This window comes from Dendronephthya gigantea, unplaced genomic scaffold (assembly GCF_004324835.1).
Source record: "Dendronephthya gigantea isolate DGI-Jeju-01 unplaced genomic scaffold, DenGig_1.0 000155F, whole genome shotgun sequence".
NCBI classification, from domain to species: domain Eukaryota; kingdom Metazoa; phylum Cnidaria; class Anthozoa; order Malacalcyonacea; family Nephtheidae; genus Dendronephthya; species Dendronephthya gigantea.
In genome coordinates, this window is record NW_021163165.1 from 377,666 (window position 1) to 394,511 (window position 16,846).

General features: G+C 35.2%; 1 protein-coding gene across 1 annotated transcript; it reads right to left on the minus strand.

Annotated features, from left to right (window-relative positions):
• Positions 1–1,072: 1,072 nt before the first annotated feature.
• LOC114537294 (tubulin--tyrosine ligase-like protein 12) lies at positions 1,073–16,291 on the minus strand. The gene is made up of 16 exons (XM_028558440.1): positions 16,057–16,291; positions 14,503–14,606; positions 12,091–12,308; positions 10,391–10,445; positions 10,252–10,288; positions 9,182–9,380; positions 7,941–8,083; positions 6,466–6,653; positions 6,137–6,358; positions 5,313–5,424; positions 4,783–4,934; positions 4,586–4,667; positions 4,356–4,424; positions 4,179–4,262; positions 3,580–3,628; positions 1,073–1,707 (listed from the first exon to the last, which is right to left on the minus strand). The coding sequence occupies exons 1-16, from the start codon at positions 16,168–16,170 to the stop codon at positions 1,559–1,561; spliced, it is 1,977 nt and encodes a 658-aa protein (XP_028414241.1). The 5' UTR covers positions 16,171–16,291; the 3' UTR covers positions 1,073–1,558.
• Between the last annotated feature and the right edge of the window lie 555 nt (positions 16,292–16,846).

Below are 16,846 nucleotides of genomic sequence, written 5' to 3' on the forward strand. Positions count from 1 at the left end.
TTATAAATTGTATTTTTGCATATATGGCTTTTGCAAAGAAACAGATAATTCCTTATGCATATGTTATACAACAGAGCTTACAGAAACTGAACAAATATTACACACAATGGCTGGGATGACCAAAGTGCTAGTTTAGTGGTAGCTTGATAAAGTAATCTACAACTTCAATTCCTAACAAAGATACCAACTTACCATATCCTAAGACTACATTATAGCACACAAAAAGTTAACTTGCGAATGATGTTTATTGCAACAGTTGTTGTTTAGATAATTAATGATGTAAAACGAACTATTTGGTAATTCAGGAAAACAACACTCTGTCCAGTATGTAAATTCCTCTATGAACGTTTACATAATACTGTGAAACTATGAAACAACTTTATAACAACATATACAGACAGTATCATGTACATGTGAATGTGAAAGTCCAGCTGTCATTATGTCTAATATAAAAATAATATTGAAAACATAGATCCATTGAACACAGCGCTTAATTTGTATACTTCACAAAACACTTGTTTACATCTAGTATTATATTTGCCATTTGGTAAAATTACTATACAATACATGTCATATAACTTTATGATACTTGCTCTTGTTTCAAGGTACTTGAAAAACACTGTAAGATCCAAGAATATGTCGTAAACAACAGCGAAGTATAAAGCGAACATCCTACTAAAAACTGACAATTCAGCTAGGCTATTTACCTTAAGAAAACTTCGTCCAAACAAATTGAATGTGAAATAAACATCGACTCCTCGTATCCGCCATTTTGTAAATCTAGCCTGCGAACAGGCTTGGTGTGCAATTACGTAATTTGTGGGAATATTAGTCGCTGATTGGCTACAAGTTAACAGCTAACAGTTAACAGTTACACAGTCGATAGCAATATATCTGCGTTAGCGCAGATACAAAAATCATAGCCCTGGTGGAGCCAGCCTCCCTGTGGGGTTGTTTATGTAAGCAGCCCCTGGTCGACTAAGTCAAATATGAAATATATTCAGAATTTATTTCTTCAGAATTTAATAAATAAATATATATACTATAAGAATGATTTGGTGTAATGCCCAGTTTCAAAATCAATTAAATTAGTTTTCAAAACATATGACCACGATAGGGCGTTATAACTGTTTGATATATAGAAAATGAAGTAGGAATGCTTTCATTCGAGAGATCTACACATAAAATATCATGTTGCTTGCATCATCCACCCGCAACGATTGAAAATGTGTTTGTGATCAATATTTAACGAAAATCAAGCATTATAAACCCCAGATTATAATGCGCCATTGTGTCTTCTGCATGCAGCACATCTTTTGAACATCGTTATGAGGTCTTTGCTTTATTTGAAATAATATTCATAGCGTCTCCATCCCCAGATTGCACAAATTTATATTTTTGATAATATCTATAATTATTTTCGTAGGAATGGACATATATTTTTATGCACGACTTCAAAAGAGGGGCTCTTCAGTCATTAATTCCGCCTTCTAGCTCCTGCCTTCTCTCCCCCTGTCCAATATCAGCATTCACCCCCATGGTACTTTTTTACCTCAGCCTACAGTCGCACGCAGCCCCAAGGTGTTTCTTCTCCGAGAAATAAAATTGAAAAAAGATGATGAAAAGAATCTGGATGGTATTTTACGAGCCGGTTGCAATCTGGATTGAAGTTCACCTCAAGTAGTACAGGCTGCATCCTTTCTGAACCTTAAATTGCACAAATAATAGATTCTTATCTCCGGATTGCATGGTCTACATAGCGTTATGTTATTTCGTGTCTCGCAAATACTTTATTTAATTTTTTTTTCTTGTGGTCCGAATTCATATTTTAGCGTTTCCTGCAATCTGATTGGCTACGCGAGCGGTCCGTATGGGGCCGTACGGGCCGCGCAAGATTTAAAAGCACAGAGCCATTAACGCTCAGAATTCGGACGGCAACAAGAAAAAAATAAATCTATTATTTACAAGTTTATTCGGTTCGTATAGGGAAATATTTCCCTCGGTCTCAAAACGTCCCTCGGCCTTCGGCCTCGGGCTGTTTTTGAGACCTCGGGAAATATTTCCCTATACGGACCTTCAATCTGCTAAAAAACATATATATAGATATATATATACATATATATAACATATATATATATATATATATATATATATATATATATATATATATATATATATATATATGTATATATATATATAATAATAATAATAATATTTATTGAGGGAAATTCATTCATCTCAGGATGCTTTTCAATGAAGCCCTCATCACAATACATTATTATAATGTATAAATCTGGAATATAGTAAAACTAGCCTATAAGTTATTCTAGAAGTTTTTTAAAAATGTTAAAATTAACTAAATTCTTAATGTCATTATCTAGGTCATTCCAGGCATTCGCTGCTTGGTACACGAGATGTTAATGAATGTTATAACATAAATTTTCTTTTAAAAATGTTAAAATTAACTATATTCTTAATATGTCATTATCTAAATCATTCCAGTCATTCGCTGCCTGGTACACGAAACGTTGCTTCCCCCATTCTGTTTTAGCTTTTGGGAGGTATAGGTTTACACTTTGGCGAGTAGAATAGCTATATATATATATATATATATATATATATATATATATATATATATATATATATATATATATATATATATACACTGGCGGTCAAAAAGAACTGCTCAAAACAAGTAAAAATGCTGTCAAATGAACGTAACTGTGCCTCTAACAATATATACGAGTAAATATATAGACTAGATTACATGCTAAGCTATACGAAATATTAATATTTTGTTGACCCTCATTTGGCTTTATAATTGATGACGGCCTTACACTGGCGTGGCATACTTTCTGCTAAGGTGGTAATCTTAATGGTCAAAAGAAATTCATCTTATGGACAGTCTTTACAGCAACGCATAAATCATGGACGCTTTATGAATTAATTCCTTTCTTGCACTATCCCTTTCACATTGTCCCACAGATGTTGAATAGGGTTAGGGCCTTTTGATTGTGCAGTCCAATCCATTTCTGTCACTTTCTCTTCCTGAAACCATTGTTTGACTATATCTTGGAACTGTGGCAGGTTGCATTACATTATTGAAATATTGCTTGGAATAAGAGAATTATCCAAAATGCCTATGAAGCTCTCTACTATACTCGCTTCTTTTTTATAAATTTGTATCTAAACAGTTCTTTTTGACCGCTAGTGTACAATAAAAGATTGATTGTTACGATTCCTGTTACATACGATAATAGCAACATTTGAGCAGTTCTTTTTGACCGCCAGTGTATATATATATATATATATATATATATATATATATATATATATATATATATATATATATATATATATATACAGTACGTGCGTGCTGATCGGTCGAGAAACGTGTTTCCATAACTGTATATATAAATATATAAACTATATAACTATAATCTATAACTATATACATGTATATATAAATAGAAAACATTTTTTCCTGTGTTTATATACATGCAGTTATTCTGCTCCTATACAGTTTATATACAGTTATTCTATTTCTATTCCTTAAATACGAAGCATACGTGGACCTACCTTTATCCTTCCATTTTAGCATGAAATCCAAAGCATAGTAAGCGCGAGACTAAAAAAAAAGGAAATTCGCTCATCGTAAACATCATCGTCATTGTATGCATGTAACGGGTCTAAAATACACTCTATTTTCGTTGGATATTTTCTTATACTTTTACGTAGCCATTGAAATAGAATAAAGTCTAAAAATTTTCAACCTTACCTAGTCTTTTGTAAATAAAAACAATTTTCACGCAGGAAATGAGTTTTAGGCATTATTATTTTTCGGCGAGTTTAAACTTGAGCAACATTTACGATTTGCGACTCCTACCTTGAGCGTCCCCCCCCCCCTAAATAGTCGTAAAGCTTAGAAAATTGATGCTATCGAACGAAACTTTCACTGCTTTCACTCCTTGAAGCTCTCCCTAGTCTTTTTAAAGGTGTTTTTCTTTTGCGCGGTTCCAGCCTTAATCAACGATTAGTTTTGAAATCAGCTTCATCCATTCATAGGATTTTAGAGACTTCATAAATAGAGTTATCGTTCCAGTTTTATTAGAACCCACCGATACAGTTAGTAGATTTCTATGTAAAGCATAGCATAAATATCGAATGTTTAAAAATACCATTTTACAATGCCCAATTCCTTTAGGTGGCAGCTCTGACGTTGCTGCTTCAAAAAGTTCTTTTATAATCTTGTGAACCTCGTTCTTCAAATAAGAAAACAGTGTAAGGATGTATAATTTATGTTTTCCCTTTCATGATCAGAGGGGAAATGCCTAAATCAAAACACAAACATTTACCTCAACATCCTGCCACTTGTAACCCGGATATTGATGATCAAACATTTCCGGGAACTCGTGATGATGGACCTATCAAAACGGAAATTAGTTCACCATATAAGTTAATCTTTAATTCTAGTAAAATTGCACGCCATAACAAAGTATATTTGATTTATTGTTTCAAACATGAATACGTCTTTAACGAAGAAATAATACCACTCTTGGAGATCAAACGTGGCTACGGATCTCACCTGTTTTAGTGTAACTTCTTGACGATAATTCATTGTGGTAAAATGCTTTTCATAAACATCAAAATCATCCAATGAAAAAGGTCTGCAAGAAAGTTACACAATTGAAAATCGAATGACTTTCTTCATCTTAAAAGAAATTAAAGCCATTGGTGCAGTCTAGGTATTAGTCTTGTCTATAGGTATTTAAAGGGAATTACTTGTTAGCACAGCCAATCCAGAATACTTCGTCAATATCTATTATCAAAGGATCAACACTAGTGACAGCTGCCATATAGCGGAAGTGAAATTTCACTTTACCGACGTCTTCCCTTTCAAATAAGACAGGATTGCGGATATACTTGAAAGCAATCTATGGGATAAACAAAATATTAAAAAATCCGAGAAAAATCAGTCATGCTATAATGTTTTTTTCTATAATAGAGCTATGCGTCCGACATCTTAAATTACCAGACGTAATATGCATTGTGCCACGAAAATATTAAAGAGAATCAATTTGGGTAGAACAAGTGGTGCAATTGATACCAGTTCATTTTTTTAAAGTACATGTGTCCACTGGCTGCACACAATCTAGTCTTAATTTGAGTTCGCTTGCTTGACCATGCAGAAAAATAAACCCAGTGCTTATTCATAATCGCCTTACTCAACTTTAAGTTTATGTTAAGTAAATATTTCTGAACAGATAAAATTTGAGATAGTTTATCATTTACTGAACCAGTTTGGCACACACCTTAGGTCCAGTTTCTCGTAATCGGATAATTTGATCCAAATTGTCGGTGACGTGGGTATCTAAACTACGTCCTAGATTCCAGGGCTTTATAATCCAGACATTGTCGGCTTTTCTAAATCAAAATTAATGCTATTAATATCATCACTCTTGAATTCAGTGTGGAACCTAGATTATACATGGAAATTATAACGACAACCATGACATTAAGAGAAATTATTATGCATTACTAATGCAATCTCGATTGTGATTGGCTTAAAACCTACACAATGTCTTGCCACCTACACGACATTGAAAATTATCCGTAGGTGACGTAATTTTTACCGCTAGTTTGTTGTCAAACTTCCTCTTTAAAAAGGAAATACATAATAAAACAATTATTGAATTCGGTTTTCGCATGATATCGAGAATTATCAAGCCTCAGTTTGCGCTATCCGCCTCAGTTTGCGCTATCCGCCTCAGCTTCGCTTCGGTAAATAACGCAAACTTCGGCTTGATAATTCTCGATATGACACTCAACCTCATCCAATAATTGTTAAATGTTCGTTCAGAAGCTAGTAGAATTTAAAGATAAAATTTAAAAGTCAGCAAGCAGCTATGGTATATACACCAAATAACAAACTCCGAAGAATAACAAACTCAAGATGTGAGCTGTTGACAACAATAACACAAGAATTTTACGCTGATATTTCGACCTCTACTCTAAGTCATTGACATTGTCAAACCAGTCATGGTATCGTTAGAAGATAAAGGCATATAACAATCAAGAGCTAACAAACTTCAGCGCACTCATATTTAAAAGGAACGTGTTAAATAAACTTCCTCACCTTTGCTCGCGTTTACGAAAATTGTGTATAAAATCCGGCAGCTCAAAATTCAGGTTATACGACTCTTGAAACCATGGAGGTCGAGTGGTATCTGGACAATCACGCCTCGTGGGATAGAGTACGCCCACTCTGTTGACCACGCGGGCCAACAGATCTTTACAAGTCAGTACGTTTTCAAATGGAAACTGGTTGATATATTGTGTTTTGGCTTCCTGCAGCGAGCTAAAAGTTAAAGAACAGTGTCATTTATCCCAAATATAGTGAAATGAAAATCAAGCGACGTAACGTCGATAATGCTAGGATGTTGCTATATCAACACATTCACTCACGCATAATCTTTAAAGTGATCTTTCTGCCATATAATATCCGCCCCGTGTGGATTATCAACAAGACGATACTTGGGGGCTTTAAGGCTCTCGGAGACGACATCAACGTCAGTGAAGACATTGTAAGTTTTTTTCTTTGGCAAATAGAGCACGCCTTCTGATTCTTCGGTATATTTTTCTCGGCATCGTGACTACATACACAAACAAGTGCATGCGTATTAATTGCTAGCTGAAAGTTCGCAATAATATCTTTTCAATAATATCGATTATAATATCTTTTCACCAGAGATAGTCCAAATGACTCAGGTGTATATGAACTATTAGTATAAACTGACTAATAGGCTATCACTTTTCCTGCGTTCTGATTGGCTACGCTACTGGTAGGCTATTAGTGATAGCCTACTAGTAGCAAAATTCAAAACAATGGCGGAAAATTCGCGTTTCGCCGAAGTATCTGAAGATTTTTTGGACGACTTGTTGGACAATTCCGTACCAGAAAAAACAAAAAAAGCAACAAAATACGGAATTGCAATTTTTAAGGGTAAGAAAATACATAAAAATAACGTATACTCAATTGAATTTTTATATTTAAACTGAATTTTAAAACATTTTACGCGAACAACAATTAAAATATTTTCTTCCTTTAATATACGAAATAAATTTCAGAATGGTTTGCAAGCCAACAAGAATTTTATATTGTGTTTCCTAGTTGTAAATTAATGTTATAGTTTATACTAAAACAATTAGACAACTCGGCCTCGTTGTCTATGAGCAAATAGTCAACTCGGCTTCGCCTCGTTGACTATTCGCTCATAGACAACTCGGACTCGTTGTCTAATTGTTAATTATATTAACTTTGGCGGGCATTGCGGTGTATTTTGCGGGCTAAAATGATAAATTTGCCGAGCTGAAATATATTAGCCCGCTTATCTATGCCAATCAGAAGAATGCCTGAAGTGTTTTTTTTTTATACGTTTAAAGTTAATATAATAGTAATACAGTTGATGTTCTTGGCCAACGCGAGCATCAACTCTATTGTCATAATATTGTGATGCATGGTGCTACTCTCAAGTTACCAACCTGGCGAGCTGAAAAATTATTTTGACTATGTAAGGTGGGAATCGAACAGATGATCTTTGGGTTTGCTAGTTCAATGCTCTTCCAACTGAGTTACTAGGTCAAGACAGTTCGAATAGGTGAAATTTTCCAAGTTAATCTAGTCCCTCTATATCTATGGGTCCTAAAGTGATATAGCTGTATTATCAGGTGTATTAAATTCTCTGTTGTGATGGTGCTACTCACTACTCAGAGTTACCGACCGGGCAAGTTAAAAAATCAGCTCGACCACGGTAGAAATCAAACCCGCGACCTTTAAATTGGTTTGCTAGTTCAATGCCCTTCCAACTGAGCTACTTATTCGCTAGCGTTATCATTGATTCAGCAAATGAACAGCAGTGAAATGCAGTGCTTGCTTTTACCTCGTTCGGAAACAAAATCTCGTCAATACTATCCTTACAAACTGTGTCATCAAACACGAAGCTTTCTGGCTGCCATGGATACAACACTGTCGCCCTAATTTCAGGATCGTTAACGCCGGCAGCAAAGTCGCGAGTGACAGCAGCTAGAAAATTAACAACATACAATTATTTTCACAATGTTATTTGCATTAAAATAGAAAATATTCCGTTGTTGAACCTCGAATATTTCCTAAAATTGTACTTTATTACAAAAAACATGCAGTTTCTATTTGCAATTTATTGAAAGTCCATCTCAACGCATTTCTGCATGAATTGGCAGCTAAAATGCCTCACCATGGCCTACGCGCAGTACAGTATGTGACAGGCTATCATTAAAACAGGGAATGGGGGAGCGGGGATGTTAAAATATAACAGATATAAAATAATCTGATATAAAATACAAGGAAGCACTCCGCAGTAAATGTGGTATAACAAGAGACAAGAATACTTCTCGACGTATCGTCTTTGCCAGCGGAGTCCAGGGCCCTAACTTTGGGGTGAAGGGCACGTTTAATGGTGTCGGGCTACATCCTCACCGGAAAGCTCAGAATTCTAGGGCTTCTAAAAGTCTAAAAAATAGAAGTTACCCATCCTGGAGATTTGGGCAAGATTGGAAGTTGTTTTTTTTTGCATGGGCGACCCCCTCTCTTGCATCCTCTCAGGTAATCAGTATTAACTCTTCATACTTCCAGAAATCGTCGTTTCTATCTTAAGCAGTTTTTATACCCCATGATAAAGTTGAGTATGACGCAGGTACAAGTTTAATATAGAGTCGAGAAGACAGGAATTGAGGTTGAATACAACCGGAAAAATATAGCTACAGTTTCGAACTACAGTTTTACCCACATACAAAAGGGTACGTTTAGCATACATGCATGGTGACTGCTCGCTTCAAGCTTTAAAATTAAGATATTATAGTGCCCTCTCTTCAATTTAATTCCTAGTGTCAGAGGGGTTGTATATTGACAGTTTCCTAAAAGTTGAAACGCTCTCGTTCGCTCGTAATACACATGAACTTTTAATACTGTTACGAACGCAATATTTTTGCATTTACGCGCACTTAGGGATCCCCTTACATCGATCGATCGCCAATAAAAGTATACTTTGCTACTTTGCTATACCATCTAGTGTATAGATCAGCTAGTCAGATTTAACCATGATCTCAGATCTTTTTTAGATCTTTAATATAATGAAAATGTTACCTCCGTAGTCTAGATCTTGTATAGGAAACAAAACACTGTATGAGATTTCACGGTCGACGTAGTAAAAACATCTGACCGTGACAGTGGGTAGGTCCGAATGGCGAATTTTCGAACCAAATTCGTCCATGATATACCAGAAACACACTTGTTCTTTCAAAGAAGACGCCTGAGGACTTTCAACATTTTCATCGTCCTGTCCCTGAAATAAATAAACACATTATTCGCATAAAAACGTAAGCAAGCCATAAGCCTATTCGAATAAGAGAAAGACGTCAGTTGCGAGCAGGACCGGAACTAGAACGATAATTGGGCGGATGTTTATTCATGTGCAATAGCTTAGAAAAGAAACCGCCGGGAAAAACTGAATATATATGAATAACCCCCCGTTCTAGTTTCGGCCCTGGTCGCGAGTGACACAAAAAGGAGGATAGTCAGGTTTTCCACTGCCAAAATTCTAACATCTTTGTTTATTTCAAAATTTCAATTAAAGATACTTTGTTGTTTTTATTTCTTGTTACAGGTCCAGCGAAAAAGTGAAACTAAACATGATTTTTAAATTCCTAGAAAAATCTAAGGCCCGTTTTAGACGTCGAACTTTTCATGTGCCGAATCGAATGCAAATGAACTTAAACAAAGACTTTAGTTCATTAACATTAGGTTCGGCACATGAAAAGTTCGACGTCTAAAACAGGCCTAAATAGCATCGCTTTCGTGTACCTCGCGACAGGCTTCTTTCTCGAATAGGCCTATATAGTGTGTGAATAAAAACAGTTCATGACGGAAATTATACTTATAACGGTTTATACGGGCGGAAGTTGATCACACAGTTAAGGCGAAAATGGTAAAAAATTCGCTCAAAATGGAAAACGATACAAAACTTGCCACACTTTTTTGTATTTTTTGCAACCGAACATTGCAATTTTACTAGTTTTAGTAGGTTTGACTCTTGTGGTGATTACTATCTCCCTGCCTATAGTTAAAAAACTAGTCTCAAAGGCACACATACAACTGTCATTTATTCAGTAATGAGCTGTATACAAACCAAGAAATAACAAATATGTCATGCTTACCATGCCCATCACTTTAACTTGATAGGTTTGATTGAATCTATAGGCAGAATAACACACAAATGTCTAGGGAAAATTTTCACCGAACCAAATGTTGAATGTTACAGGAGGTTTAAAGAATATGAAACTGATGTTGACTTACTTCCACATTTTTTGAAATATAAATTCTACCACCGATTCGTTCGGAAGTTCTGCGCCTGCATGAAAACAACAGTATGAACGCTTGTAAGATTTATGCAGAATAAATATAACGGTTCCTTGAAATGATGAATTCATACAATGGGGCAATAGGGCCTATATTCTTGCTGCAGCATTAATGGGAGGGCACTATTGAAAAAAAACCCCCAAAAATATATGAAATTTAAAAACATTGCGGTAAAATATTTATAAATGCCAATGCTTTTAACCATGGTAGAACCTCTGACCTCGGTTTCTCTGATAGTGTGCACACAGCCTCAAGTTCATGTAAGAAAAACCGAACTCGAAATCGGCACCGCGAAAAACAACGCGATGACCACTTTGAACAACGCGAAACTCTTGCCTAAAGTATATAGTCTTAGCTTCAGTGTTCGACCAATAATTTCGAGTAAATAAACATCACGCAGAGCTTTATTCGCCTCGTAATTCCGCGAAGCAGCGGGAAAATGAACGCAACACGTCTCGAAACAATCAGGAAATCCAGCTTTGGATCAAAGCGCGGGATCTATATAGAGGCAAGAAATTTGATTCTCGAACAAAACATCATAGCTATTAGCTATTTCCAACCAGAATTTGCGCGTCCGCAAGATTACTGTACTACCATCGTCCTTAGAACTATGGGGAAATTATTAATTAGGGATATAATGTAGTTAGCCAAATAAGTGTCAATCAGTGTATACGTCAGAGATGTAAAAAAATATGAAGGGTGGTGCATGAGTATCTAGTCAAAGGAATCGTGTAATTCGTGATTGTGAGAGGGTGAGCTATCTGCATGTGATCCTAATAAAGAGAAAAACTAACGTGAGTGTTTTAGGCTCTAACGGCAATTCACAACGATCGGCTGTTCTCCAGGCACTGTACGGTGAAATTCAAAATCGAGAGCGATGAGAAATTTCATGATTTAGCCGCTAGAGTAGCTACATACCAGTTCGCGAATATTTGTAAACCTGATATTGCTCTCCATTTTCATTATTCATAAAAATGCTGTTTGGGGAGATGAATCCTTTGAAACTGGATTATATCGGCGACCGAGAAATATCTAGCACATAACTTCCCAGTCCCCTCGCTCTACATATACCAACTACGCCACCTACGCTACGTCAATCGTGATTTTGCATGCATTCGACTGAGTACAAATAATTCGGAATAAATGTATCGTTCATGCATATTCCTTCATTTGTACGGAAATTACAAACAATGTTTAGGTTGACCAACATGATAAGCATTTCTTAAAATCTTGATTAAAAATACAAAGGAATGTGTATTCCTCTCAATGTACCGAGAACACAAATTTTCGATGTGGTCTCCACATAAAACACGCCAAACGTCAAGTCGTTTGAAACTAAAGTGTAAGATTTGGCATAACTTATTCCTAACTTTGTGCTTTTCATGTGCCGAATTCAACAGCATGCATATGGATCAGTAAAGCGACCTCAATTTGCAAGATGTGATTCTTTTCATTGGTTCGAAAATTACATAAAAAGTAACTGTTTTCATATGTCGTGATACATGGCGTTTTTTACTAACCACTGTCGCTTACCAATAAAGAAGGTAATTTATCTGGATAAACAAAGCATTTTACGTATCATTGACTACCGACAAAAGCCATCGCCGATGTATTGCGATATGAAAGACAAGCCTTACCGTCTTCGTTTGTATAAAAGCCATCCTTCAAACAAATCTTTCGTGCTTCTTCAGAAAATGGCTTCTTTTCGTCACCATTATCGCCGTTCACAGTTTCCTCGTTATCCTCTAAAAGATCCATTAACGAAGCCATTCTTTTTGCTAATCCTGGTATTGACCTTAATTGTGCACGAGCGAACTCCGCTTCATAAGTCCATGCATGGTCAATCAGGAACACACTAGATCATATTAAAAAAAAAATAACTCAATTACACAAAATGTCAATTTAATAATGGGAAAGCAAATTCAAAATAGATGGAATATATCGTAATAAAAAAATGGCCGTATGCACCTTTCTTTTGTCCTATAAACGACCTAATTGCATGCCATGTACATGGATTCTTTTTCGAACATGCATGTAGACAAATGTGCAAAGATGTGCAGATTATTTCCGTCCCTTGTGTATCGAAATACCATCGAAAATACATAGCTACTTTAGAAAGCAATAATGTACTATAAAAGTTGCACATGCAATCTCGGATCTACTGTGTGCTAACGTTTAACCCAATAAACATTATCCAAAAAAAAATAATGACACAACGAACCTTCATCTAGCCGGTTTTCCACTAGCGATATTTTTCCCGCGAATTGACATTTTACTTTTGTTTCAGAGCTTTCATCTGGAACAAATTTCCCAAATACAAAAGAATAAAGTCGCTTCGCGCAAAAAATATCGCTAGTGGAAAAATAGCTTAAGGACTCGCGCGTAAAACGTTCTAAATTTTAAATCGTAATGCTTCTAAATTTTTATTATTTTTAACCAATGGGTCAACGAATGCATACTAAAATACGCGATAAATTACGTTCTTTCGATTTATTCGCCTAGCTTTTTCAAATATGACATATATAAGGATTTAGACTTTTGCTTTCCACTTTCGTGTTTTTCATACACATGCAACATGTCATATTTGAAAAAGCCATATAGGTGAATAAATCGAAAGAACTTAGTTATCCATATATTTTTGTATGCCTTAAGGGCTGCTTTCCGCTGTCGCGTTTTTTGTACACGTATATACGTATAAACGCACGTAAAAGTTTAAAATCAATTAAAATGGAATGGATTTGGAATGAATTCGATAAATTAAAATTGAAATTTGCAACCAAAACGGTTAAATACACCCAAGTTTTACATATATAAGATAAGCTGGAATACATCCAAGTTTTACATACATAAGTATCTAGCTATATACAATAAAACAAGAAGTTAAAACGTTCAACTGATGTATAGGGATAAAATAATTCGGTTTGTGCTTGAAAACGGTCCGTATAACACATTTAACATAACGTAACATCGTCGATAATTTTTTACAACATATTCGACATGCTCACTGCTCAGGGTTAAACCCAAAAGTTTTGCAGACTTCACTTGTTCGACCACATAGTTGTCAACAGTCAATTGCTAGAAGTTAGGTTTTTCCCTTCAGAAACAAAAGAGGATTTCCTTACATTTCTTAACGTTTAATACCATGCATGTCGTATGTATGTTTAGACCATGCATGTCGTTTAGATGACATGCACTTATGAAATCGACGATTGAATAGATGTATAGGGTTGGATTCTGCTGATGATTTGATGTGTTTTTTTCTGGCATAAAATTAATTATTCAACAATATAGAAGGTTTTAAGCTTTTACATGCGTGTACGTACGTGCAAAAAACGCGACAGTGGAAAGCCCTAAGAGCACGTAAAAGTTTAAAATCGTTTAAATGCTACTTTACGATTAAATGATACTCTACGATTGAATAAATACACAGAGTAGGATTTTTTTCTGCAATAAAATTAATTATATAGCTAACAACGTAAAAGGTTTTAAACTTTTAGCTACGTGCGTGTAGCTATACGTGCGTGCAAAAAACGCGACGGGAAAGCAGCTAAGATAAGATAAAGAAGACATGATATGACTACACGACATCTACACAATTGGAAGAAATCCCCCCCAAAATTGAAACTTATCTGAATAGCCATGATTTATGAGGCTCTCAGAAGAAAACGTGTTCAACATACAATGTACGCACAAGTGGCGAAGCACAAGAAATCACAGAAAATCGTTCTCATACTGGTCAAAATAGTAGATCAAAATATTCGGCAAAATAGTAAGTATACCTTGGCTTGGAGGTGGGAGAATCAGTGGCGTAGCCAGCATCGATAATTGGGGGGGGGACATTTTGATATATTCATGTTAACAGACTGTAAAGACAATTGATTTGAAAAGAAATTAATCCTGCGTATCAGGAATATATAAATACTCCCCCACCCCCAATTAACATGCTGGCTATGCAACTGAGGGGAATGGCAGGGAAAATAGCACAAGAGGTTTATACATAATTCTAACACTTCAAAAACCTTCTCAAAAACAAAAATATGCCAAACTACCTATTAGGATCATCTCGTTTCAGGCCTCCATCACAAGATACAACTGGATAAAGCGATCTCTTGTCATCATACACAAACGTAAAATAGCTGTAAGCATCAAACACCTATAATTAGATATCACGTTCAGAACAGCTTTAGGTCACGTTTATAATTAATTCATGCATATTAAAGCATGCTGTAATCACAAACATGAACTGAATACTATTTCACCATAACTTAAGCAAATATGTGGTATTAATTAGTTTACAAAGCTAATTTAAGGATTCGATCGGTCTGCATGAATGTATTTTAACATATGAAACTTAAAAAATAATTATTACCTCTAGCCCAGAAAAAAACTATTAGTCCAAGAGGTTTTTTTGGGCCGTTTGTACAAAAGCTAAGGGTGGTGGGGCAGGCATTTTTGTAAGGATTCAATTGGTCTGCATGAATGTATTTCAACATATGAAACTTGAAAAATAATTATTACCTCCAGCCCAGCAAAAAACTATTAGTGCAAGAGTTTTTTTTTTGGGCCGTTTGTACAAAAGCTAGGGGCGGTGGGGCAGGCATTATTTTTGTAAAAGATGAACAAATGTGGGTTTTTTAAATTCTAAACTACTTCCTCACAAGTTGGATGTACTGTGAATTTTTCAATATTTTTGGTTTGCAATACTCTTGAATTTAATTTGATCTTAATTTTAAGTTTACAAAGGTCATACAGTATACATGCACATTTTAATATTAGTCTACTTTGGTTGTCACAAGATCTTATACCTTGCACCCTTGTACCTACTTCAAAGGCAAACTTCAAGGAGAACCTCTAGTGTTATGTGATTAAATTTTACTTCCATTTGATAAAAAAATTGTATGAAACATAAATTGCCACTGTTGCAGCATACTGTTCTTGGCACTATATATATATATATATATATATATATATATATATATATATATATATATATATAATAATTATAATATATATATATATATATATATATATTGGAATTCCTGGGATGAAAGAAATCAAACTTGCCTCCTTTGCTTGAAGCTTGCAAATTGCATCTCGTTATGTTTCATATTGTGAAACTTGAGTGAATTCTCAAAGCTTTTTAAAAGATTTAGTGAATTTATGTCTTAAGTACAACTTCAATTAAATCTGGTTGGTACATATTGCAAAACCTACCCAAAAAATTGAAGTTCTTTAGCTAAGATCTTTAATATATCAAACACACAGGTCTGTTTATCACGCCTATGAGAGCTATAAAAATCTTTTGAGAAAGCTAATTTTGATTCTGTTTTCAGAAATGAAATCAGGAGAGTGAGCACTTTAAATTGAGCCAATAAAAAAGGGGTCGAAAATTTCGTTGCAGACTGCAGTAGCACTCTATAATGGCCTATAATATTATTCTTCGTATTCACCTTTTAAAAAATATTAAGAGGAGACGCTAAACCAAGCTTGTTTGTCAACTACCATTGTACAGAAGCAGTTATATCAATGGATGGAAACTGTTATAGTACACTAGTACATGAACATCTAATGTAATGTGAACTAAGCCTATTAACTCTATTTACCTCTTGCTTCAGTTTTTCGTACAACGTATTCCAGTAGATTTCAGGGACTCCACAACTTAATAATTGGGATTTATGATCGTTTATAAATTTCTCTAACCCCTCAACAGCCGACATGCTGACTTTGCTTCGCTGATTTATAGATGTTTAAATCTACATCTATTTTATGGTGTTTGGTGTAACTGTGGTGTAATGGGTGTATCGGGTACATTGGGTGCACCATAGAGATTATAAATAACACCTGTGATAACACTAAAGGGGTCATCGAGGAGAAACTGGGGAGAGCGCTAAAGGGATCAATTCCAAGTCCCGGATGTCACTCATTCATCAAAATATGTCATTTCTAAATGTTTTTTCCCCTAAAATATCATTTCAGAATATCTAAGGTAGTAAAACCAGTTCTGTTTTTCCTCAAAAACCGGCAAAGCGACCTAAAAAAAGAGATAAATTTTTAAGTACATATTTTACTTGTTGCTAACGTGGTTGCTAACAAGGCATTGATGTAGCCAATAGGCGCTTGGCTTCAATAGCATCTTGGAATTGAATTTGTCGCCCATTAACGCGCTCCCTTTTTCAACTGATGTTTCCGATACCAATGCCTCCTCTAGTGTTATTTATTACCTCTATGGCTGGCTCTATGGGCTTATTTGGTGCACCTTGTGCTGGCACTAATGTTTATAAATTCTCTGGATATACTATTCTAGAAGTGTATACCCTTGAACACCGGTGATCTAATCTCAAAGCAGAGATAGCACACTAGCTATAATGATATAATCGTCCACCAAAACTCGTA

What these genes read in the sequence shown, in the direction of transcription:
- LOC114537294 (XM_028558440.1), bottom strand. Translation starts at nt 16,170, where the DNA reads ATGTCGGCTGTTGAGGGGTTAGAGAAATTTATAAACGATCATAAATCC. An exon ending in AAACGAGATGATCCTAATAG is followed by an intron (nt 12,309 to 14,502) that starts GTAGTTTGGCAT and finishes AATATGATCTAG; the next exon opens with TGTGTTCCTGATTGACCATG. An exon ending in AGATTTTGTTTCCGAACGAG is followed by an intron (nt 6,654 to 7,940) that starts GTAAAAGCAAGC and finishes TTGTGTATGTAG; the next exon opens with TCACGATGCCGAGAAAAATA.